Source organism: Macrobrachium rosenbergii, chromosome 31 (genome assembly GCF_040412425.1).
Source record: "Macrobrachium rosenbergii isolate ZJJX-2024 chromosome 31, ASM4041242v1, whole genome shotgun sequence".
Lineage (NCBI taxonomy): Eukaryota > Metazoa > Arthropoda > Malacostraca > Decapoda > Palaemonidae > Macrobrachium > Macrobrachium rosenbergii.
The window spans coordinates 19114170-19140135 of NC_089771.1; the positions used below are offsets into that span (position 1 = coordinate 19114170).

The 25966-nt window shown below is 35.4% G+C and overlaps 2 protein-coding genes across 2 annotated transcripts in view; one reads left to right on the top strand and one right to left on the bottom strand.

The window, feature by feature from the left end:
* The window catches only part of LOC136855388 (proteasome adapter and scaffold protein ECM29), an 83532-nt gene extending 58962 nt beyond the window's left edge, over positions 1 to 24570 (top strand). Inside the window, exons 15-26 of the mRNA XM_067132329.1 lie at positions 760 to 826; positions 2330 to 2478; positions 3720 to 3834; positions 6224 to 6407; positions 8635 to 8752; positions 12439 to 12609; positions 12710 to 12955; positions 13100 to 14386; positions 16037 to 16166; positions 20644 to 20844; positions 21132 to 21203; positions 24123 to 24570. Of these exons, the coding sequence (XP_066988430.1) occupies positions 760 to 826; positions 2330 to 2478; positions 3720 to 3834; positions 6224 to 6407; positions 8635 to 8752; positions 12439 to 12609; positions 12710 to 12955; positions 13100 to 14386; positions 16037 to 16166; positions 20644 to 20844; positions 21132 to 21203; positions 24123 to 24250 (2868 nt within the window). The 3' untranslated portion in view covers positions 24251 to 24570. The remainder of the gene's footprint in view (positions 1 to 759; positions 827 to 2329; positions 2479 to 3719; positions 3835 to 6223; positions 6408 to 8634; positions 8753 to 12438; positions 12610 to 12709; positions 12956 to 13099; positions 14387 to 16036; positions 16167 to 20643; positions 20845 to 21131; positions 21204 to 24122) is intronic.
* Positions 24571 to 24668: 98 nt separating this feature from the next.
* Nab2 (Nuclear polyadenosine RNA-binding 2) overlaps positions 24669 to 25966 on the bottom strand; it is a 60013-nt gene continuing 58715 nt past the window's right edge. The window contains 2 exon segments of the mRNA XM_067132330.1: positions 24669 to 25547; positions 25764 to 25867. Of these exon segments, the coding sequence (XP_066988431.1) occupies positions 25383 to 25547; positions 25764 to 25867 (269 nt within the window). The 3' untranslated portion in view covers positions 24669 to 25382.

Sequence of the window (25966 nt, forward strand, 5' to 3'; positions counted from 1 at the left end):
ACTGTCGAGTGTGGATGAATCATCAGATGAATACTAATACCATAACCATAGCAATCAAAATGTCTTTATTGCATAGGATGTTCCCTATAATGTGTTAAAATCTTCATTAAATGTAGAATGAAATTTGCTGAAATTCTTCTGTGCCCAGAAATATCCCATGAAAGCAGGTGTGCATGTTATAATCAGGTTTATCCTATAAGCCATTAATAACAGTACTTTGCTGTAAGCCTTTTGATATATGATACTTTATTCTAGGCATTTAAATATCTATTTAAGGGCCTTTTTGTAACTATCATAATACAGTACTGTTCCTTTGCAAATGGGGTAAAGTGAATTCAGGACAAAATTTTAATGCTATCATTTTTGGGAAGTGTGGAGGTATGAAAGTTAATCGAAATGATTTAGACCATTATATTTCAAAGTAAGTTTTCTGTCGTAAATGTTTTTTTAACCTACCTGTGAAATCTTTGTCTAAAACTTTAAAAAATATACTTTTTTTATGTCTTCCCAATTTTGAAAAAAGAATATTCATTATTCTTGTTTTATTGGCAAAGGTGCTTGAATATTTAATTCTTACAATTAAAGATTTTTTCTTCGTAAACAGCTTTGGAATTAGCTTATCTTTTCATAAAGGTTTGAGCCTCATTTTAGAGGTACTGTACAGCGTGCTAGAAGTTAATGCAATTGTTCTTGCATTGAATAGATAAATAAAATTGACTTTTGGCTTTGTCTTATAGTTTATTCCTTTTTGTGTACCAGGAGGAAAGGGAAGAGAGAGAAAAAGATGTTGATGAGGCAATGGAGAAGGATTATCTTAAGGATGAAAGTAAGTACCATTAGAGATGCATATGCCTATTAAAAGAACTTGACTGGAGACTTAAACAAGCAAGTTGCAATTGTTAAGTGGTGTAATCATGTAGCATAGTCCCCGTTTATTGTTACCTTGTTTTACTTAAACACTCATCAATTTATAGACTCTGAACTAACTAAATAATGCTTATAACCCATCCAGTATTAAAAAAGCCACATCACAAATTGATGGAACGTAATTCATAATAGGAGGAATTATAGTATAGTAAATACCACAGAAACAAGAAAATTATTTTTTAATGTTTATTATTTGGAGTGAATTATACCTACTGTTAAAGTTAGCTTATATCTTCGCTTCATTAGGTGCGATCGATTTACAAAATAAAAAAAAATAATGCTTGGCTAACCCACCATGAATGTCTCAGTGATCACCTGTTTCCCACCAGGTGGCACTGGAATGTTTATATTTTTGTCAGAATTCTTCATGCCGTGACCTTGTGCAGATGATGTGAATTGGCATTGGTAATAATTTTGATGATTTCTGGCTTATTTTCCCCTGTACGGTATTGTGCTTGTTTCCTGTTCGTGCGTTATGTCGTCCACAACAAGCAGAGAGGAAAGCATTAGACTGTATAGGAAAGAGGTTGTGGAAGCTGAATGTTTTGGTTGTGCATGGCCATGGCCACATAGCCTTAGTCCTATCATTGCAGCAGGGACGCTTTCTCGTGAACCAAATATGATAGTAACCTTGCTTTCTATCTTATCATTAGTTCTTAGGAAATCCTGCTGTTGAATTTTGGGAGCACGAAGGTACACACTGGTGTATAGGAGTACACCATATATGAAGGTGGTAGTTGACTTTAGTTTTGGACCGTTGGTTTGGGCTTTTGATTCAGGTGCAGGAGTCAGTAGTACTCTACGAGATAGAGTCCTTTTTTCCCCTGTAAGGATTCTCCGACAAGTCTCGCTAGAAGGGCCTTACATCCTGTTTTGGTTCGAACATCTGGCTACAGTACTTGCCAGTGAGGATTATACAACAGGCAGGAATGTCGAGAAGCTTTTTCCCCTCATTAAAAAGCTTATAGTTCTGTTGGCTGAACATTGTTTCTCTTACCACACTAACCCACCGTCCTCATTCAGTGTGGTAGTCATCTAACTGAGCAGTAGGTAAGATTCATTCGAAATACTATAATGATAATTTTCATGATAAAATTAACTATTTGGATACTTGCCTACTGTTAAAGTGGAAACCCACCCAGCCTCCCCACATCTTAGTGGGTGGTCATGAAGAATTCTGACAAGAACACAAACATTCCAGCACCATCTGATGGGAAACAAGTAATTACAGAGACGGCCCTAGCTGGTTATCCAAGTTTTTTTTTTTTTTTTTTTTTTTTATGCTGAGTGCACCTAATGGTGCAAAGATATAAGCTAACTTTAACAGGAGGTAAATATCCAGATAATTAATTTTATCATGAAAATTATCATATTGCTAATATAGAGGTCTCTTGAATGACAGAAAATACTGCTGTGTGTGAAGCCATGGACACCAGTGATGACATTTATGGACAAGAACTTAATGAGTCAGGAGAGAAAGATATTCTTGCTTGGTTACTTGAAGAACTTCTCACCAAATATGTTAATCAGACACAACCAAGTGTTCGGCAGGTTAGTGAAGCTTTTGTTATTCTTATTTTATAATATCAAATGATGTCAGGAAGAAGTAACTTCAACACTTTTTTTATACTTTTTATCATTACTTTTATGGATTTTGTTTTCAAGTTTATATTTTTATTAAATATATTTATAATTATAGTCTGTTAAGTTTTGAAATTAATTGTAACTACTGTAGTATTTTAAATTCATATTCACTCTAGAATGATTCCTAGATGTTAGAACTATTTCATCTAAGTTCATATGCCCTCCATTAACCCTTACTGGACAGGCATGATTATATGGGGAACTAAACAGGTTTTGCGTGAACACCAGCTAACTCTTTTGAGTACAGAATTAATATTGTACGCCATACGTTTTGGATGAATTTAGTGGGAAAAATGTTTATATCACTTCAATGGGCTATAAATGATGTATGGCAACTGTAGTAGCTCAGCACTCAAGAGAGGTAGATCAGTGTGCCTTGAAATTTAATGGGGGGGATGTTGCCTTTCTGTAGCTCTAGGACGCGTCTTTTTATTTATTTGCTCATAAATATACCCAGGGATTGCTGTTGGTTTTAGTTCTTATCTTCTATGATAGTAGTTCAGTTATAATTGTAATTTTGCAAAGTAAAGTGCAAAGAAATAGAAAAAATATGTGTACCTCACAAAGAGGTGCTGCATCTCCCCATCTCAGTAAATCTCGTAAATATTTGGCAATAAATATACTCAGAATTTGTTACTGAATTTAGTCCTTATCTGTTATGATATTGTGTGAGCTGTAATTATAATTTTACAGAATAAAATAAAATAATTATTAGAAAAAACTTGTATAACTTTGTAAAATTAACATATTTTTACGAGTGCCTTTTGCTTGGTGTTATTGTGTCTTGTTCATGCCAGAAGATGGGATGCAACTGTCGTAGAGATGAGAATAAAATTAGATACCAAAATACAAAACACCAGGCAGTGTTTTGTGGTTATTATATTTTATCCTTAGAAGAAAATAATTTTATGTGTGCAGTGGTTTTCATGGACTCCTTTTAGTTAAGCCATTTTTGTTTTTTGTTTCAATAATTATTAATGTGTCCTTCACGATGTGTAATTCATGATGTAATCTTGTTTAAAGAAAATGTAACTAGGTATAGTAATTAATCATGCTTCCTTGATTTATGAGTTATGAATTATCTCTGTGGGTTGTATTATAGGCTAGCTGTGACACATGGCAATATTGCAAAACTTTGATACTTTCAGGCTTCGTGTATATGGCTGTTGGCATTACTGAAGAGATGTCGAAATAAAGGAGTCATACAGAAACGACTTCCAAGGATCCAGTCTGCATTTATGAATCTCTTGGGTGACAGTAATGGTAAGTGATATATTCTTTTACTGTTTAAGGCTCTGTTAATAATTGTGATTTTAAAAGGGATCTTCTAGCAGTAATATCAAAATCTCAAAAATTTACAAAATTCTGACAAAAATTCTTTGGGATTGTAAGACATAAATGAATATATTATGCACACAGTATTTCATTAGAATTTATATTAGTTTTTAACTCCACCTACCCAGACTTGGCCCTGTGGTACATATCAGTTAGTGCAATATGTTCTTTACTATAATAAATTATGGAAACTCCTATTGAAAAAGTCCTTTCAAAATATCACTCTTTGTAACTTGACTTTTGTTCCAAAACATGAAACAAGATCATCGCTTCATTAACAATGGTCAATCTCTCAAAAGACTTTGTGTGATGATGTTCCATTTTTTTTTTTTTCATGTGGAGTAACCTTTTGGTACAGGTACTCATTTAGTTATGATGGGGTTGGTTTCCAAAACGCCTTTGTTAAGCAAAATTACCATATGTTGAAAATAACCTTTATATCAAGGTGTTAGCAGTTTTGTTGCTAAGGTAATATTCTCAATAATAAGTTGATATATGTATTAGTATAAAGGTAAAGACAAACTTTATAATGGAAAAAATCTTGAAAATCAAGTATTCGTAGAAACAACATTAATTTTCCAAAAGTAGTTGATGAAAAATTGCTCAAATAATTGGAAATATAATGCTAGTGGTGTATGATAGTACTTATTCTATTATATTTTTATTAACAAAAGTAAAAATTTAATAGTAATTACAATATACACATTGATATTTTTAGTTAGAATATGATTGAATAATAAGACAAGTGGAGTTTATTCCATTTCCTGTGAAGAACATGACTGACGTAGCCTAGCACTGAAAAAAATTGCACTCAAAGAAATTAAAAACTTGTCAGATATTATAAATGCACTCATTCTACCATTTGTACATTCATTACAGTGTGTACACAGCAGAATACATAGTTACATATTCGTTTCTGTTTATTCTGAAAATTAATTTTTGATAACAAATTTGCCTTCATGGCAAATTTTTTTTGCAAAACATTTCTTTCTTGGAAAGAATACAACAGAAACCTGATTGGCTGGCTGATTCATCATTTAGATCTGTTAATCAGTATCACCCCTTTAGATTTAAATATTGACTAAAAGCCGTAAAGTTTGAAATTTGAAGCGTTCATGGTGATTCGGCTTCTGCTTTTCTTTTCACCACAAACATCATAACCTAATGTACCTTAAACACATTTAGAACACTTACTTTGGCCTACATCATAGCCTAGCATGTTTAAAGCAGGCTAGAGCCTGCTATAAACGTGCCTGGAACACTTGCATAGCAAAATTAACTGTTGGATAATGAGGGTGATGGGCAGGTTAATCTCTCTCTCTCTCTCTCTCTCTCTCTCTCTCTCTCTCTCTCTCTCTCTCTCTCTCTCTCTCTCTCTCTCTCTCTCTCTCTCTTTGTGAGAACATAATTAAACAATTAATTAACAAAAGCAAATTTTTGTAGTTTGTTCCATTTTCACTGACAACATGATTTCCATAGGCCAGGCTAGTACTCTAAAAAAAACTTGCACTCAAAGAAATTAGAAAACAATAATGTACTTGAAATATTCTTCATGTATTCAATAACACACACACCTACATTGCATAATTGTGTTTTATTCAAAGCTGTTTAATCCTAAAAATAACATTATTCACGAATTTTCATCATTGGTTTTTGCATAGTCTGGTGAGCAAGAGATTTCGCTTCTTTTCTGTAAGAATGAATTTTGAACTTTTGTACAGTACTATAGTTTCTAATAATGAAAAATCCTTAAATACATATGCCATAAAATATAATTATTATTATAAATGCTACTACTTATATATATGTAAAAAAGAAATTTATTCATAAATATAAACAGTGCATCAACAGGATACAAATAATTTTAATTTTATGGTTCCTGACTGGCTCTGACCTAAGTTTGACGTTGTCCATTTCAAGATTAAGTGGAAACTTTCTATATTAAAATGCAAGTTTATTGAGTGCAAAAATATATAAAAAAATATTGCATTCTCAAGTTTTACAATAATATACATAATGAAAAGATTGGATATAAAAAATTTGAGTGATATCGTCCACATTTTCAAACAGTGCTGTACTGCTTCGCACTCTGAGTTTGATACTGCCCACATTAGGGCCTCAGAATAAGAGGATTAATGTTCATATAAAAGAGCATGATATTCATTATTAAAAACAGAAGAGACGAAGTAGGACAATGAAAGAGTAAGTGCCACGATATCATGACTCAAAACATAAGATTCTATAGCACGTTTATTATTTTTGGCTCTGAAATAACTGTAATTCCTAGATTGTTCCTTTAAGTTTATGTATTTTACAGATTTAGTCCAAGATGCAGCTTCCAAAGGTCTTGGTGTGGTGTATGAATGCTGCTCAGAAGCTACTAGGCAGTCTATGGTTGAAGGCCTTGTACAGACACTTACTGAGGGAAAGCGAACGATCCAGAATGTTACCCAAGATACAAAGATCTTTCAAGAGGGAGAGTTAGGCAAAGCTCCATCGGGGTAAATTAAATTGGTATTGTTTATGTTCTGTTTGCTTCTAGCAGAATTTTGCTTGATTTAAATATTTAAATTTGTCTTTAATAATTTTTATTGATATGAACTATCAAAATGAATAGGTATCTATATTCTTGAAATAATTGAATTAGTTAATATTTTCGTAGATGTCACCATGCAAAAATATAACAAAATGCAGAAATTTGTTTAGAAAATTATAATTTCAACTTTAATCTCTGTAGAGTGTGTGAAGTTTTCTTCAGCTAAAGGTTGTAAAGCACCTTTAAAACCGGACTTGATTAAAAAAAATTATTAGAAACATGTAATCGTTTTATGTACAGTTGAATTAGGCTCTTTACCACATCCCATGACCACTGGATTGCCTGGATCCAGAATATTGAGCTATATCTTGATGCCATGACATAATTTTTGAATCAGAGTAATGTAGATTTGATGTTAATGTGTGGGTAACAAATTGTACTGTATACAATTTTTGAAATCACTGGAAGATGTAAGCGACTGGAAAAGCTAACTTGGCATAACTGTTCAATCATTTCTTTCAGAACCTGGTGTTTACGTTCTAAAATTAAAATAATAGAATATATCACTTTGAAATCTGAAAAAAATATTCAGTGACAAATTTGTTATATTTTTATTATGCATAAATTCCAAATTATTGCCTTTCTGTAGCGTATACCTTTTGTAAGAAGCAAAAGCCAAACAAAATGTGAAAATTCTAGTTTTTTAAGGTGCAAAAATCCCTCGTGTAAAACATATCCCTCTGGTCTCACCTTTTATTCAGTAAAAAAAAACTTTGGTCTGCCATTGTTACTGAATTCTTGTTCATTTATACCAAAGGCTCTCTCTCTCTCTCTCTCTCTCTCTCTCTCTCTCTCTCTCTCTCTCTCTCTCTCTCTCTCTCTCTCTCTCTCTCTCTCTCTCTGCACTAAGAATCTTGTTGTGAGTAGTGTCAAATTTATATTTGAAGTTTGTTTAGGCTTGCCCATTATGAACATGTGTAGAACCTTCACTCTACCCATGCCTTGTCCAATAGATAGCATTTAATGTTTTATTTATACTTGATGTACAATGTACTAGCCTATGGGAAGGTAGTAGACCAAAAAGTAACAGGCAATGCCAAAAGGCCCACCATCACACAAGCAACCCATGGCTCATGGGAGTCCTTGAACTGCAGGAGATAAGGAAAATAAGCAGGAAAAATTCTGTCACTGTTCCTCCGAAGGAAGTATTAATGGGGGAGAGGGAGGCAAGACCTGCTAAAAGAGAAGAGTAAGAGCCAGTTGACATTCCTTGGAGGGAAGCCAGTATCTGGGAGCCAGATGAGTACCCCATACATCATCCCTGCTATTAATTCCAGCAAAATTATGTTAAGGGCAAGTTAGAGAACCCACTGAATTTAAAGTAAAAGACATATAGGCAGCCAAGATAGTGGGGCCGCAAAGCAGAGGCAGGCAAGGACATGTGAAGAACTAAGAAGTGGACACATCAAAGAGAATAAGCAGACAGCAAAGTCACAGGAACAGGGTTAGTAGGGAGCCAAATTGCTTATAACTGCCTATTTTGATAGTTCAAAACACCTAAAAAGTTCAAAACCCCAAAAAACCCTCAAAAAATGCTTATATCCGAATATTTTAATAGTTTTATCACAAAAAGTGCATTTAGTCATGAAAATTATATGAAAATGCAGTAATTTGTGAATATGTCTCTATAAAAAATACTGCGGATAGGCAAATTTTCCACAAATAATGTGTATATATTTCCATGGAGAAATCCATGAATAGGTGAAGCCGCTAATGCGGAACCGTGAGTAGGTGGGGGTCGACTGTATGTGATATTTTCAGAAAATATGAAAGCAAAAAGGCATGTATAGAAAAGTACAGTGACTGAAATCTGCATGGACTGAATGCATCATACACAGCCAGTGCAATCAGAGCTACATAGAAGAATGAGATATTGCTGGCAGACAGTGCACTGTAGGCAGGGCCTGTGCTGTGGAACCGTTGTTACGTCAGCTCTTTAAAATGGATTAGCTGGTTTTGATTTACGTGGAATGAGGCTAATTGTGATTATTGGTTTTTTTATAACATAAAATTTGCTTTTTTAAAAATTGTTTCTTAGTTGTTTCAATCATCTCATTACTTTAACTTGAACATGAATGCAAAGGTGATTTGAGTTCATTTATTGTTGCCAATTTATTTGTTTTCTCTTTCAGAGGTCAGCTCTCAACTTACCGTGAATTATGCTCACTGGCAACAGACCTTAATCAACCAGATTTAATCTACAAGTTTATGAATCTAGCCAATCATAATTCTGTGTGGAATTCCAAAAAGGTTAGACACTTTTATCAGTTTTTATTCATGTGACAACCTAACTAGTCTGTGGTCTGTGAAGTATGAAATAAAATAAGTATCAGACAATATTTTGCTGACTTTACTTTGTAGATGAAGTGCTTGTTAGTAAATTTGATAAGGAACTACATTCTATGGCACTCATGTTTTTTGTAATTTGTCATTTCCTAAATATGTGAAAAATCAATCCTTCAAGAAAATTTCTAAATGTTATAGCCCTTTAAAATTTTGCAAGTGGACCATTTATGCTGTTACATGCCCTTAGATGTGTAGTTGCAGCCTCAGAAAGTTCTAAAATGTTAACATCATACAGTGGTTATGAAAGAACAGAGTATGAGAAAGGAGTATTAATTTATTCCTGTATTATTAATAACATGTTCTGTATTTAATTTTTTGTTACCTGTTTTAGTTTGTCAATACATGTAGGCTAAACAAAAAACAGTTTGTTAGTTAGGATTGCAAATGTTGAATGTTTACAGACTTCCTTTTTTGTCATGTATTCTTGAAGTAAAACAGTATAACAACAATTATATTTACATAATTTTTACAGTGATTTAGGTATTTATAAGTAGGGTAGAGATAATTTGTAGTAATTACTGTTTACAGTTAGTTAGTTATAAATGATTTGTTTAACCAGACCTCGGAACTCTTTTAGGGTTCTTCTCAGGCTGGAGTGATATGAAGATATATGTAATGCCTTATTGTACTGTACATTATACTTTTTATATAAGGGATGTGAGTATGTGCAATTTTAACTTGTGTGGGTTTCAGGAACCAATCCCCAACCTAAATTGAGGATGGCAGTCAGCTGGTAGTACTACATTGTTTGGATGATTCCCAGGGTCTCAAGCAGTTATGTGTACAGAATTGCTATTCTGGTGTGTGTGAGAAAGGTTACTACTCTTGGGAAGTTCTCAGACATTCTGTGAATTAGTTTTTCATATAAGTAACTTGCCAAGTAAACATAGCTATAGTTCTGACTCACGCGGCATCCTTTATTTAAAAAATCTCAGTAGCGCTTCAATAGTTTAGTGTAGGTGACAAGCCCCACCCACCAACGGAAGTATGGGAAACAACTTAGCAGAAAACCTCATTCTGTTTCTGCCGGCTCTCAAGGAACATCATGAGTTTGCTGCAACTTTTGTTTACTATACTGGTTTTTGGTTGTATGGCTGGATTTTGGTGAAGTATTATTGCTTATTTGAGTAGCTTTCAAGCTTTAATAGCTTTCTATTTGGGGACAAGTCTCAGCTCTCAGACTTGTCGGGTTTTTCCGTCTACTAAGAGAATCGCTCTCTGCCTTCAGATGGTCCACAAATTTCTAGTCCCTTCATCTTCCTCAGCCCATCAGTGCATGAGCCTATTGGGGACTCTTCCATCCATCAAGACGTTTGTCAAGTTAGGCAAACTTATCATGAGAGTTTTGCAATTCTTTCTCTATGCCAACTGGGACAGGGAAGCACAGCTGGGCACCTACATGTTTCCCATAAACCCAGTAATCAAGTTGGACCAGCACGGTGGCGGTCCGAATGAAGACTTTCGAAAGGAAAGCTCTTCATCCTCTGAGCCCAGACTGAGACTTCTTTTTAGACTCCTTGGTTCTAGGTTGAGGAGTCCTCTTGGGCTATGCCTTCCGCCCTTCAACATGGTCAGGGAAGTGCTGAACAAGCCCTGTTCTGGCCCATGAATGAATGGTTCCAGGACCTGCTGTGTGTGGGTGGACTTTCCAAGACTCCTTCCCCTAAAAACCATGTCTACTCAGACAACCTTACTTTAAGAGATAGCAAAGGATTGTCCATTCTTGCCCTGACAAGCTTCAGACTATCCAGAAGCTTGTCAGAGCATAAGAGTTTTCTAGATGCACTGCAGAGGCTATTGTAAGATGAAGGTGTTGGTTTCCTAGCCGCATCTTCCTGGTTAAGTGGGCAATTTTCTGAAGCTGGTGTCTCAGACTCAACATCTCTTCTTCTGAGGCATCTGTGACCCAAATTGTGGAATTCCTTCTTTATCTGAGGAGATCTAGGAATCTCTTATCCTCCGCCATAGGGGGGTATCAAGCTGTGTTTAGTTCAGTGTTTAAATACAGGGGTCCTGAATCTTGTGTCAGTCCCAGTCCTAACGACTTCGTCAAGTTTTTGATGCGCCTAAGCAGGAAAGGAAGATCCGGTCTCTTGGAACGTGGACATAAGGTTGGAGTGGCGGACAGGTCCCACTTTTCAACCCCCTTGTTCCTCTTCTCGGAGAAACCTTACCCGGAAGACTCTTCCTTGTGGTCTTGGCTACTATTAACTTATTAGCGAGTTCCAAGACATCGATAAAGGGTAGATTTTTTCACAAGGAGACGCAGTGTGCTTCTTTATCCTTGGATTTTTAGCCAAGAACAAGGACCCTTCCAACCCCTGGCCCTGTCCTTTCTCCATTAGGACCATAACAGATACCTTGGATCTGAGTAAGAAGAGAGAGTTCTTTGTCCTGCTAGGGCTTTAAGGTATTACCTGAGCAGGACCGAGAAGATCAAAGAACCATCCAGTAACCTCTGGTGCTCTGTCAAGAACCCGTCTCGCCCTCCGACTAAGAACGATGGTGGAAATGTGATGAGGTGTACATCAAAAGTAGGGGTGGTATGGCATCATTTTAGGGATAATAGTACAGCACTGATGACAGCTTATTAACCTGTTGAAATTCAGGGGTCACAAAGCTCCTATGTGGCAAATTAGTTTTTTTAGTTTTCGGTAAAAGAAAACTATTTAGATGGCTTTGTCTGTCTGGCTTTAGATCTTAAAAACTACTGAGGCTAGAGGGCTGCAAATTGTTATGTTGATCATCCACCTTCCAATCATCAAACATACCAAATTGCAGCCCCCTATCCTCAGTAGTTTTTATATTATTTAAGGTTAAAGTTAACCATGATCGTGAGTCTGCCATCACCGAGTCCAATTCCGGAGGTGTCGCCAACACACCTTCACTTGACTGCATCTGGGGAGCAACTGAGCAGTGCCAGGTAATAGCTGAGAGTTTCATAGTGCAGCACATTGAGAGTTTCATATAGCATTATATGCTGTACAGAAAACTTGATCGCACCGAAGAAACTTCGGCGCATTTTTACATATTTTTATTGCTGCTCTTTAATTTAGTTGTGTAGGTATAATGCTGGTGATAGTGTCATTTTCAAGGCAAATACTTGTACTATTTTTTAGAATGTTTAAAAATGGAGAACAGTGACTGTACACCTATCTCCAAAATGAATAATAGTGTATGTCCTTCAGCAGTTTCTGTTAATGTTAGGTCATATTAATTTAATGTTTTGTGTTCTCTATATTATTTTATTGTTCTGAAAGGAATACATGAGGTAGAAAGATTTTTATGACTCTTGGAATAAAAGAAGCTATTGGGTGATGAAAGTAGACAAGTTCACATTAGGAAACTTTTTCTAGATATAAATTCAGGTTTGATTTTCTGTATTGTTACTGTAAAACTTGAATAATTTTTCAAGTGTATATTTTCCTGGTTGCAGGACTTAGTTTGCATTTCCCACCAGTATGTAGTTAGTATAATGCCCTGACATAAATTTAGGAATAAAAGATTGCATATTTATGCAGTGTAATTGTAATTTATATTTTTGGTAATACTGTAGTACCTTTCTGATAATTTTTGTGTTGTATTTTCAGGGAGCAGCATTTGGTTTTAGTACACTGGCGTCACAAGCGGGAATGCAACTTGAACCATATTTGCCACAAATTATACCAAAATTGTATAGATACCAGTATGACCCAACACCAAAGATTCAGCAACCCATGACTTCCATATGGAATGCTCTAGTCACAGATACAGCAAAAACTGTAAGTAGATTGACTGTATTCTACTCTTATATTGTTAGAGTTTTTAACAGTTGTATTTGGAATCCTTAAATTTCTTCATAACCATTGTTTTGTTTTGCAGATTGAAAAGTATTATGAACCCATACTCTGTGATCTCATCAACAACCTGACTCATAGCACGTGGAGAGTACGAGAATCTGCTTGCCTGGCCCTGACTGATTTACTTAGAAGACAATCAGCAATAAATGCCTTATCTCATATAAATGAGATCTGGACTGTTCTCTTCCGAGTACGTGATGATATTAAAGAATCTGTAAGACTGGCATCAGAGAAGACTCTGCAGGCTTTAAGTAAAAGCTGTATCAAGGTATAGTATTTGCATTTGTCAAGTATGCAGTATTTAAATTTTTTTGTATTTTTTACACTGAAATTTTTTGTTGATATATTTCAGTATTTTTTTTTATCAAAAAACCCAAATATCTTCCTTCTCTATATTAATTTTGTATTTCAGGTGTGCGAAGGAACTGGTGAGGAAAGTCAGAAAATGTTACAGGAAGTTTTACCCATTTTACTTACGTCTGGTATCACAAGTGCAGTCTCAGAGGTCAGAAGTATTAGCTTGCAAACTGTATCAAAATTATGTCGATCAGGGGGATCATTAGTGAAACCTCATTTGGGAACTTTAGTTCCTGCATTATTAGAGGCATTATCAGGCCTTGAATCACAAGCCCTAAGTTATACTTCGGTAAGGTTAAACGAGGAGGACAGAGAAAAGTTAGACGTAGCTAGAATAGCTGCAGCACGAGGTACACCAATGATGGACACTCTTAATTATGTTTTGCAGTTTGTAGATGAAGAAGCAATGGAAAAGCTGGTAGGAGGTCTAGTTGATGTACTCAAAAACTCTGTCGGACTTGCAAGTCGTGCTGGAGCAGCCCATGTTGTGGAAACTTTAACTCACACTTGTCCAGGACCACTAGAAAAGTATACTGGAAAACTTTTGGCAGCTCTTGTAAATGGTCTGAGTGACAGAAATCCAGTGGTCAGAAAAGTTTATGCTAATGCAATCGGAAACCTTGTTAAAACTGCAAAACCATCCAGTGTTGAAAGATTGCTTGCCAAATTACAGTCTTGGTACCTAGAGAAGGAAGAAGATAGTATCCGATTAAGTGGGGCCTTAACAATGAGAAGCATGCATGCTCAGAATAATGATGTAATGAAACAGCATGCATGTGAAGCATTGCCACTTGCATTTTTAGCCATGCATGCTGAAAAAACTCCAGATAATGACCCCAGTGGTGCGGAAATCTGGGAAGAGATTTGGTCAGATAACACTCCTGGAACTGAATCTGGTGTGAGATTATACCTTAATGAGATCATAGCCATTTGTGAATTAGCATTGCAAAGCTCTAATTGGGCAATGAAAGCTCAGGCAGGTAGAGCTCTTTCCACAGTTTCAAAGAAGCTTGGTCCAAGTATGAATGATGCTCTTGTCTCATCCCTGGTTATACTTTTAACCAATAGTTTGCATGGGAGAACTTGGACTGGTAAAGAAGCTTTAGTGACAGCTTTATCAAATGTTGCTGTGCATACCAAGTCCATCCTAACTTGTCTCAAGCATCCAGATACAGATGGACTTCTAATAGAAGATGTAGTAAAAGTATTAACAAGAGAAGCCAGCAAGGAAAAAATGGAATACAAAATACATGCCATAAAAGCACTTACTGTTGTACTGGATACATACGACATTGACAGATTTGAGCAAGTATTTGAAATATGTCTTCCATATTTGAAAAATGTAAGTAAACATTTTTTCAGTGCTTCTTTACTTTTGCTTGTACATTATAAACTGATGTTATATAATGAGGTCCCTACAGTTGTACGTTATAAACTTTTATTATGCTAATCATGACTTGACTCTTTAATGGGATTTTTATATAAAAAATAAATGTGGTGAAGAGCAATTTGAAATTTAAAGGAAAAATAAGACCAAGAGACCTGTTTCTGAATTTCTGAAGAATTTATTAAAACTTTTTACCTCAAACTCTTGCTTTAAGTAGCACTATTCTTTGGTTTAAAATGTTGACTGCTTATCCACATTATTTAAAGAAGGTTCCACTGTAATAGATAGTGAAAGACTCCCTAATGGTAGGAGTAGCAAATCCTTTGTTGGTCACTTGGTTCCATAAGCTGAAGACAAGGACACCTCAGGTCAAATGGTAGGAAAGACTGGAAGATTTACAGAACTAATCCTGTGTTTATTCAGTGAAGTGGAAGTATTTCTTTGAGTGAGGGGAAGGAAGATCAAGAGTCATGCTAGTTAGGAGAGGTGGTTCTGAACTTTGTATTGCCAGTATGAGAAAGGGATGAATGTGTGGAGAGACTTTCTAACATGGCTGAAATAAGAAGAATCTGGTTAAACACTTTTTAAATTTGTCATGATCCTTTGATTTTCAATGGATGGTGGGATGACAGTTGTGAGAGGAGAATAGGTAGGTATGGGTGACTGCTGAGGAGCAGGGATCTAAGCAATGAAAGAACTAGTATCTGGTATGGAAGATGATGCAGGAACAAGAGGTGAAAATATGTTTTTCCAGGGCTTTGATATTGATATCAGTTCAGTAGCCTTGTCATTAGTAGAATAATGTGTAAATGAGGCATAGGAGAAAGACCTTTTTGGAGGAATACCAGTATCAGCATACATCACACTTCAGAAGCTTGGTACAGTGCAATGAATCCATATGAATGCTCATTGTGGAGGTCAGTGGCCTCTTCCAGTTCAGATAGCATACCAAAACTATATAAGCTTTGGCAGGATTAAGGAAAAGACCACCCAATAGGGGGTATTGCCTACATTATGCCTTGAGTGGAGCACTTTAAACATTAAGAAAGGGTCTTTGTACTGTCCCTTTTATTGATATTTTTGGACTTATCCTGCCAAGGTGTCCAATCTTTCTGTTTCAACTTGCTCCAGTTTGCACCTCCCACTAACTCTCATTGAAGTATATTATAATAATATGGAAAGACCAACTAGTTGCACTCATGAGATACTTCAGCTTGACCTTAAATTGTGTACCAAACTAGAGAAGAAATGAACATGATATAGTCCTCCACACTAGTCTTTGGAAAAATGGTGATATATCACAATGAAATTTGTAATGTTGGCCTAGTTGAGATGTGGTAGGGGCTGGACTGAAGAATTCTTCCTGGTGGAATTTGGGAAGAGATATTGGTGTGTTATCAATACTAAAGAATTTTTACCACATGGTGTAGTGGAATAACTTTTTAATGAATGTTTTTGCAGTCAGCTCTTTCAGCTAAAGCATGAGGCTAACTAATGTAGTGGTTTGTTAGGTATAAATATTGTAATGATCATTATTCAGTTGAGTACTGTCCTGTTTATCAGACTAGAACAAGAATAAATATATTTTCTTATGGTTTTATAAAGGATAAAGAAGATCAGAAGGATGAAGACGAGGAGGAGCGAAACAAAACAGAAGAATCTCTCATGTGGGATCTCATTGACGAAATGGTTCATTCCCTTGGTCGTGCTTGGCCGAATGCCAAAGAAACTCAAGGTAATTATTTGTATAAAAATGTTTGAGCAATTTTTAATTTAGGGTATTGTAAATTATTAAGTACATGTGACTAAAGATGTAAAATGTAACTTCCTCTTGTACCTGAAATTGTGAAAGATCTTTATTTTTAAGGAGGCCTCTTAAATCTGAACTTACCTACAGAATTTGCAAGTTATGTCTAATGAAAGGAAATGAAAAGTTTATTTGATCAAGTAACATCCATAGGATGTTGATTCATCCTCCATTCAGTGACAGCCATGTGCTGCGTTTAGTTGCAAGTGGAATTGTAAAGTAAATTTTAGATTTTTCAGATTATTTTATTGTAAAACCCTGTAATGTCAAGTTTAATTAATAAGACTAATTATATCCATGTCATATACTGCTTGTTTTGGTTCAGTGTATATATTTTACATCTTCTTATGCTATTTGCTGTAATTACTTATTTTTATAGCCAGTCTACTCATAAAATCCTTCCAGATTCTTTCAATCCTAAAAATCCTCTCAGCTCTCTCACTGTTCTCGGCTTTGGAAACTTCCTCACCACTTTTACTAACTTATCAGCCCTTCTTAATCCAAACTCTTCACCATGTGCCCCAATAATTCTACTTTTTCCTCAAACCACTTACATATGAATAACTTCACTTTTACTCCAGCTTCAGTCAACTTCCCTTATACTGCACACACTAACTGCATAAACTCTCCACTTGGTTCTTTCCGTATCAGAAGATCCAAAAGTACTAAAACATTCTTCAGAAATTCACTCGTCACAACAGCCATACTTTTTAGGGAGGCAGCAGGCACATTTGCTAATCCAAAACTTTCAGTTGAAAATACAGTGATAGGTTTGCACTCTTTGGAAGTAGGTATCTGATAATACATACCCACATTTGCATACTGTACATACACAATGCACATTAGAAACATATCTTTCACAACCACGTAGTTTACTTTTCTGTAATGTAAACAAATTTGTAAACTTCACTCTGGTTGCTCAGGTACAATTGGACCATTCCATAAGCTCTCACTCAGCTCAGTCACCCCACTCTTTATGACTCCACACTGTTCATCAGTTTCTTTTGCAACAGGTGGCAGGAATTGACAGGGTCTTTGATATAATGGGGTATCATCATTCAAAATTATTTTAACTCAGGCAACTGTGCTACTCTAAAATCCTCATCCCCTGACTTAGTGCTCTGCTTCTCTTCCACAGCATACACCCTCTGTTTCTCTCATTGAAATTATCATTCAGTCTAGTGTATTCCCTTCACTCAACTTATCATATTCCAGTTCGCCTTGCTGAATTTCACCAGTCATCACATGGTAGCCCAAAACTAACTTTCATTTACAACATTCACAACAGTACTCATTACTCCCAATCTATTCTCTGCATGTATACCTATCCACCTCTTCTTTTGCACATTTTGTATTCACTTGGATCTTCCACATCTAATACTCCATCAAACATACGTTCTACTCTACCTTATACTGTAATCTGCTTTAGATCTATTCACTACAAACATATCCTTATCATTCCCTCTTATGCCCTAATTTGCATGCCATCCCACCTTTACACTCACTGCACTACCATTATCCCTGGGTAATTTCACATCTTGTATAGCATACACTTTCACTCCATTCAAAATTGTTACTCTGACACTCCCATTACTCCTAACATACAAGTGGTCTCAAGTATCCTCACCTAACCTTATTCCTATCATTTCTTGCTTTGGATGCACTGTCATGCTGTTCTTCTGTAGGAAGTTATATCCTAGTTACACATTGTACTTTTCATTCACCTCATCTATCACAAAAATCAATCTTCCATTGTCATTCCAACAATCACAGTTGATTCTTCAAATTTTGTTAAAAATTCCTCTCTCAAATCCATTGCATGCATTCTATCCATTGACTTTGGGTAACCTTTTGAAAGCATTTTTATACATTATATTCACATCACATCCAGTGCTAACCAAAGCATGCATTTCCACCCCTCTGCACTCAGTTTTAATACTCAAACATCAGTCATATCTCCATCACAGCACACATTCTTTGCTTGCACTTAAAATATTCATTCCTTTTAGACCAGAGGGTTTGCCCCTTTGAACCCTCTTCATACACAGTTTCCCTGACCTGCACTATCATTTTGTGTTTACATTTTAATATCTCCATATTACAGATCTAATAAATATTTCATCCAAATCTTTCTGTGTGGGTGCACAACTTTTGAAAGTTTTACTATTTATCTGGTTTTCCGTACAAAAATTTATGAAATCCTTACACTGTGCAAAATATGTCATAATCGTTTTGAGCTTAGGCTTTCGTATATCATTGTTTGAAACATTAGGTAAATGTATAATGCTGTATTTTTACTGATGTGCACAGTTATATTAATCACATATTATTAAGGGATATTAACTGTATTAACGCTTGGAATAAAATAATGGTATAAAACACGAGAGAAAGAGGAAATGAAGACAGATGTTCTTACGGTTGCTTAAGAAAGTGGAATTTGTACTTAATCGGTTAATGAAATGAGAATGTTGATATAGTGATTTGCAGTTTTAATCACTTTTTATTAAGGGATATTAACTTTATATCAAAACTTAGAGTAAAATAATGATACACAACACAGGAAAGATAGAGTGAGTAAACAAACAAACAGACAGACAGACATTCATAAAGTTTACATGAGCAGCAATCGTTAAATAGAATTAGGATATTTACATGCAGAATTAATGATTTTCAGTTTGGTATTAATGGCATCATTTATAATCAGTATTGTGGTAATAAAATTAATTGAATTTATATGATTATGTCCTCTGTTCATCTGTGAATTACAGTAAATTTAAATAGAAGTTTTGCCAAGCATGTGTACAAATGTTTATGTCTGTTTATGTCCTCTATTGTGTGTTGTGTATTGTCATTTTACCTCACGTTTTGATGAAGTTGAAATCTCTTAAAAAAAAAAGTGGTTGTATATTTGAGTAGATATAGTGCAATTCATGGTTTCAGCCAGTGATATATGATAACATAATCTAAAGAAGTTTACATGTTCTGGACAGTGTAAGGATTTCATAAATTTTTGTGTGTCATACTAAATAATACTATTGATGTAACATATCTTAGGTAAGCCCTGTACACACACATACAAGATTTGTATGAAATATTTGTTAGATTTTTAATATGGATATACCAAAATTCAATGCATAACAGTAACTACTTGCTCAGTATAAAGTCAATAGGCAAATGCACATACTTAAATTAAGCACATATGGTACTATTTTCATATTTTATTCATATCTGTATTGTTGCATTCATTACGTAATTTAACAGCTTACAAGGCTTTCCTCAAAGCATACAGTGCCTGAATAGCCATAGTTTCCCCAGTGCTTGGTAAGTATACCTAAAATCTATGAATCAATTAATCAATCAAAGCATACAGCAAAATAACACTATATAATGAGAGCGAAGAAAGAATGAGACAGATTTTCACACATTTGCTATACTGGCTCTATGGTATTGTGTAGCCCGTGCTACTGGGTCATAGGTCTTCATTACTTGAAGGATTTCTTTACTTTTCAGGAGGCTTAACCACTGAACTGTTCATTAAATTTTCTTAAACTTTCCTCAAGCACTTACATTTATTTCTTTAATACAGTTCATCCCCTTTTGTTTTGTATATCACTACAGTTAGATTTTTTACCTACTCTTTTGGTCTTATCTCTTCCTTTGTCAGGTTTTCTTATATTCAGGTAGGTCTAACCATTTGAGATTTTTAGCATGGTCTGAAAAATGTTTGGTAAAACACTGTTCTGGCTCAGCAGTATAAGCATAGAGATAACTTTCTTTTATCCGTTGTTGTTTAAGGTGCATTGGTGGGTTTGGTGGCATGGCATTTTGAAACCAAATAATTGTGCTTCGTTACAGTATTTCTGAAAATGCAAGACAGAAAAATTATCAAATCAGAATTAAATGCTGGAATTAGATTTTCTTAAAAAAGTATTTAAAAATATAATATACATATACTGTATAAATTTTTAGTACCATGAAAAAAGCACTGTTCTGATACCCAGTATTGAAATATTTATGGGTAATTTTTTTTATTTTACAAATGACATTATTTTCTGTCATTGGAATCTCAAAGGATGGCTTTTGAATGACGTCATTTGATGTCATCAGAATCCTTAATAATCAACAATGACTAGCTGCCATATTGCTTTTATTAAATTGTTTGTTATTCCATATATCGGCCAGAGGATTATCCATTTTTTTTTTACCTTCCCGAGAGTCCCCTTGACTTACTTAGATAGTAAATTCTCTAGTAGTCCTTATGTCCTGATATCCTGCTAACATCCTCCAGTTTATATTCATTGTCATCATTCAGAAGATTTTCAGTAAACTGTTCTGAATGTTCCATTACCTCAGTTATGGGCAGGATTCATGCACATTATAATAATCAATCCCTTTGTACTTTCAGAGAAATATAGTGAACGTGTGGTACAAATGTTAAACAACAGTGTATCTCGTGTTCCTCGAAAAACTCAGCTTAGCATAGTTGAAGCATTAAAGCATTTTTGGAGCAGACACTTCTTGTTAATGGAACTTCCTGCCTCGTTGGGTAATGCACTTTTTGACCCACTCTTGCATCATTCCTGCCGGATATTTAATTACTGCTTAGGTAAGTGTCAGTTGATTTGTCAGTTATTTGCTGTAGAAGCAGTTTATTTTTCAGTAACTGTTCTTAACTATTTTTTTATAAATATTGTAGCAGATTTTGAATGACAAATTTTGTACTGCATCAAGTGCAGATGATGTTTGTCAAATTCTTTTGAAATATATAGCCGTATTGAAAAAGTGCAACTTTCTGTATATAGTATTTACATGTTTCCCATCAATTATTTGAGATGCTTTGTAGCAATTGCATACAATCTTTTTGCCTATTTTTGAAAACTTTTCTAATTTCAGGAGTTGCCAAATTTTACAGTTTAAGAAGGGAAAGCCTTGTTGTGCTGAATGAGTTTTTAGAAAAAGTAAAAGGTAAGCAAATACTTGTTGGTTTGATGTAGGAAACTGACTAATTATAGTAACCAAGTTAAACATAGGATAGATTTAATTTTCCAGATAGTGTATTCCACACTTCTATAAAAATGTGTTTTCAATCAGTGCCACATGAAGTTCCATTTGTATTTTTTACATGCTTCTTTCACGTAAAGTTTAACAGTACTGTATCAGTATTACACATCCTGTTGATTGCATTCAGCTTCTAAAGTTTTTTTATTAATCGTAAGTAGAATTTTGCAACACCTGAAGGTTATTTGAATAAGAAACCCAACAGGAATAGTTAGACTCAGTTCAGTGTGAATTATTGCTAATTGTCAATGATGAGTTTGAATTAAGGCGAGAGGTTACATGCAACTCAACAGTAGTCTTGTTTGACTAGAGATCAATAAAGTTGTTAATGGGAAACATAACTTCAAACTAAAGATTTTAAGGCATCTCAAAGACCCTTTGAATCATGGATATTGCTTATCAAAATGCTAAAAATATATGTGACATGTTGCAAGAGAGGGTGAGTCTGTATTACTTGCATGGTGAAACTAGCTAGCCTTGAAATTTTTTCTAACCTAATAACATAAAACCATGCCTAAAAGGTTTGGCAGAGTTGCTTGTTATTTTCCACCTTGCCATAGAGGAATTTTACATGATAAGCAAGAATGATAAAGTCCTGACCCCATAAATATTGACATGAGTCAGGGGGACAATCCCTCTGTCATGAAGAATGTGGTTTAAAGAGTCTGTGCTTCATCTATTGAATCTTCTTGTATTACACCTATAAACATGAAGGGTGGTCTATTACCTTGTCTACAGGCAAGTATTCTTGAGGTGTATTCTTTGCCTCCCGTGTTCTTCTTCATGGAAACAAGTGAAGGACGTCATAATATCGTAGGACTCATAATTAAACTGGGTTTCTTTACTTTGAAGGTTGTTATGGAGAAGGAATGGGCCTGTGCTCCAGTCTTGGAATATATAGTTTTGCTACAGAGCCCATGCTACTTTCTGTTGCTACCATGAAAAGCAGGATCAGTAATGGAAAAATGGTTATAAGGAAAGATCTTATTTATTTATTACTGCACTAGTCCTGTAGCCATCAAAAACAAATATCCATACATGAAGGTCATGGCTCAGAAAAAGAGGATTTGTTGACAACTTTTCCTCCTACTGTCAGGGATATTAGGAGGGTCAATTAGGGGCCACTAGGTAGGTGGTTCCATCAAAACTTGAACAGTTTAAGTAAAACCAATGTAAACAGTTTGAGTAAAACATTGTGCTCCAGTCCTGTAAGAATTCATCTCTTGTTATTGCCTGAGTGTCCAGGTTTGGAGACAAATACAATAGAAGTTGATGGTTCTCTCAAGTGGCAAAGTGGTCCACTCTCAGACATGGAAGCAGGTTGCCAGTCACTTGAAATGGAGGGTTTGTTTAACATCCACTCAGTTGAAGTTGCTATGTCTTGACATGGAGTCTGCTGTTACAGTGAGTGACCCCATGAGGTAGATTGCTGACAAATGCCACTTCCTTGCCTGAGCCATCCTTAGGATTAACAGCGCAACTGCATAGAGAGGAGCGGAGTGGGAGCTGTCATATGGTCTAGGACTAACAGAATGCATGTCCACAGCCAGTGGGAGCTCTTTTCATTCTACAGGAAGGACAAGCATTGCCCATAATTTTTGGCGGGGGGGAAGTTTAAGACTATGTACATAACTTTCCTCGCAGATAGTTGTGACATCTTAGTTAGTAAGGCAGTACAATAGGACAAGTCTTGGAGTCAGCAAATGTTTATGCAATAGCAGACCTAGAGTAGTGGAAGACCTGGACCATGCGCTGTTGCCACATCTGCAGGAGATGGGTAGATGGTGATCCCTTGGTAATTGCGGCAAGCAGGATGAAAAGCCTGTGTCGAATCCTCTTATACTCTATTACTGTGCCAGCAGCATTATTTCTGGCCTACACCAGTTTTGAGATAATTCTTGATATTAGTTGGTCTGTCTAATGGTACCCCTGGCAAGACTGTAACAGTAATCACTTTGAAGATGCATCAGGTGATGTTAAGTGTGAGAAATAATTTCAGAGTGTGATCCATCTTTGACTGTTCTGTAAAATCCTTATCCTGCATGATAGCTACAGCACCTTCGCTGTTGTTGTGGAAAAACTCATTTAAAGTCCCGCTATTACCCAGAAATCAATTTGTGGGATCATTTATCAGATTCCTAGGTGCTGGTATTTTTTACTGCACCTTATATTAGAGGATCAGTCTTTAAAGAATTGGACTGTTCTTTCCTAAATTGATGACTGTTCTTCACCCTGTAGGGAGTAATGATATCAGTCCATCTAATATGGTACCCTGTAGAGTAGTGTGGTATTAGCTGAGAACAGTTATCAGCGTAAGAACAGTGCACTTCTCTAGTGACTGACCAATGCGGTGTAGAGAAAAAACCAGTACCAGAGAATCTGATAATTGATATTAGAAATTCTAATTCAGCCAAGGAGTAGAAGGGATTTTGATTAGAAGGGATTTTGAATTACATTCCTTCAGCCTGTAGCTGCATCCTTTTTTAGCCTGTTACTTTACCTCCATTCCTTCCTTTCTTCAGTCTTGCTGTATATACCTCAATTACTACGAAGAGCAACTGTGGGATTTTCTCCCAATTCTACCTTTAGATCCTTGTACACTGCCTTGTTTTCAGGATCTCTTATCTTTCTGTGCCATAACTCCAACTCCCTCTTTTCACTGTCTTAGGCACTAAATGGCCAAGTGTCCCAGTGCATGGCTTGACAGCCTAAATTTCATAATCTTAATTGTAAAGCACCACACTACTCCAGGCAGCATAACATAAGTAAACTACAAGATTTGTACTTTGTATAGATGTTACTAATTTGGTTTGTTTGTTTTTGCAGTGAGTGAGACATTGGTGGTACGTTTGCGTGTTGAACTTCTGTCTGGAGTGGAAGAAGCTCGCCGAGATGCCCAGCCAGACATACAAGCACTTGCCACTTCTGCCCACAAGTTGATTCTCATGGAATAAGCCTCCTTTGGGAATCTTTATATATTAATGTATCTGTGATGTGTGTGGCTGAAAATATGCATAAACAATCTTTTATAAACTAAACTAGACTGGCATAGTTCTAAGCATTTTAAGTTCGAACAAAAGCAAAAGTATATTTAAACCAGTTTGCAATAAGAATAGTTGCTTTATTTTACCACAAATTAAGTTATCAGCACTTTACAGCCAACTTAAGCAATTGACTGTTCATGCATGTTTTTGTGATACAGAGTGATCTAGGGTGAGAGTGTAAAAAAAAAAAAAGGTTAAAAAAAACTGAGACAATAAATTGCTCAACTCTCTGTTGAGTGTAATTTAACCAGTCATAAGGAAAACAGATAGGTTTTAAAAATAATGCAAACAAAAACAGAATGAACAGGTGAAAAAATTAAACCCAACAGCAGAACAAAATTTTCTATTTGCCATTCATCAGATGTCGTCGTTTAATATCACAGCAATATCTGGATATAATATATGAAATCTGTGTACAATAAATAACTTGATATATTACATTATGCTTTTTAGCAAAGTAACATTAAAGAGCAATAAAAGCCTGATGCAGAAAAAATTTTGCCTGTCTTACTGGTATAACAATACTCTTGAATATATAACACTTAGCTCTTGGTAACCAGGTATCCCAAAGGGATAGTTAAGATTTTTACAAACCTTGGGTGTCCCATTGGCAAATACTGAAAACCTACATTTCCTTTGATAAACTCTTATTTTATAAAGCAGTAATTAACAAGTATATTCTAGTTTATAACTACAAAAGCATCATACAAGTTATCGTGATGCTTTCACAAAGAACACTTATACAAAACAATCAGGAGTACTGCTTTGAATGAATTCAGTTTGTACAAAGAATAATGGGTTAATGTAACAGAATGAAAGAAAGTGAGATAAATTCACCCATAAATCTTCAAGAAAACTCATTCAAACAGTTTTTAAGCCTATTAAGAACCAAAGAACTTGACAGTACACCTTTGCTGTCAGTCAGACAAGCTTGCAGCCCACTAACTTCATCTTGACTCTTACTCGACACCAATACCCAAAGTTCAAAATAAAACTCATCCTAAACATACAAATTAGAATCAACAATGCCAACTTGCACATCTCACTCTTTGACTGGAACCTCTTTTGGCTTTTCTTCAACTGTAGTAGCAGAATTTTTTGGTGTTGTTGTCTTGGGAGCAATCCATTTCAATTTTGCCCCAGTTGGAATTTCTGGATGAGAGAAGGGGCAATTTGCCTGCTTGCATGATGTACCGTAAAAGCAGGCCTGTTGAAAATGTTAGGTCGATTTAATTTTCTTGAACAATAAACTGTAGCAAAACTTAAAATCTCATTTGAAGTAGTGTTGTTTTCCAAGTCGTACAAAAATATGAACTTATGAGTGGCTTATGAACTGATACCAACTAAAACTATCTATTAACAAACTGGAATTGCATCAATATATGGAATATTTTAATTGTATAGAAGCTGAAGATACACTCACCTTTGGATGAAGGTATGGACATGACATATTGGTACATTTTGGGAAAAACCGGCATTTAATTTTTGCAGGTCTACGTGGAGCGACCATTTTGTGCTTCAATGTAGCTGTAAAGAAACGGTAAAATCTCATTACTAAGCTTTTCAGAGCTATATTTATTACAAGATGTACGCTCATTATTAAGAAAATTAAGCTCCTTTACACTC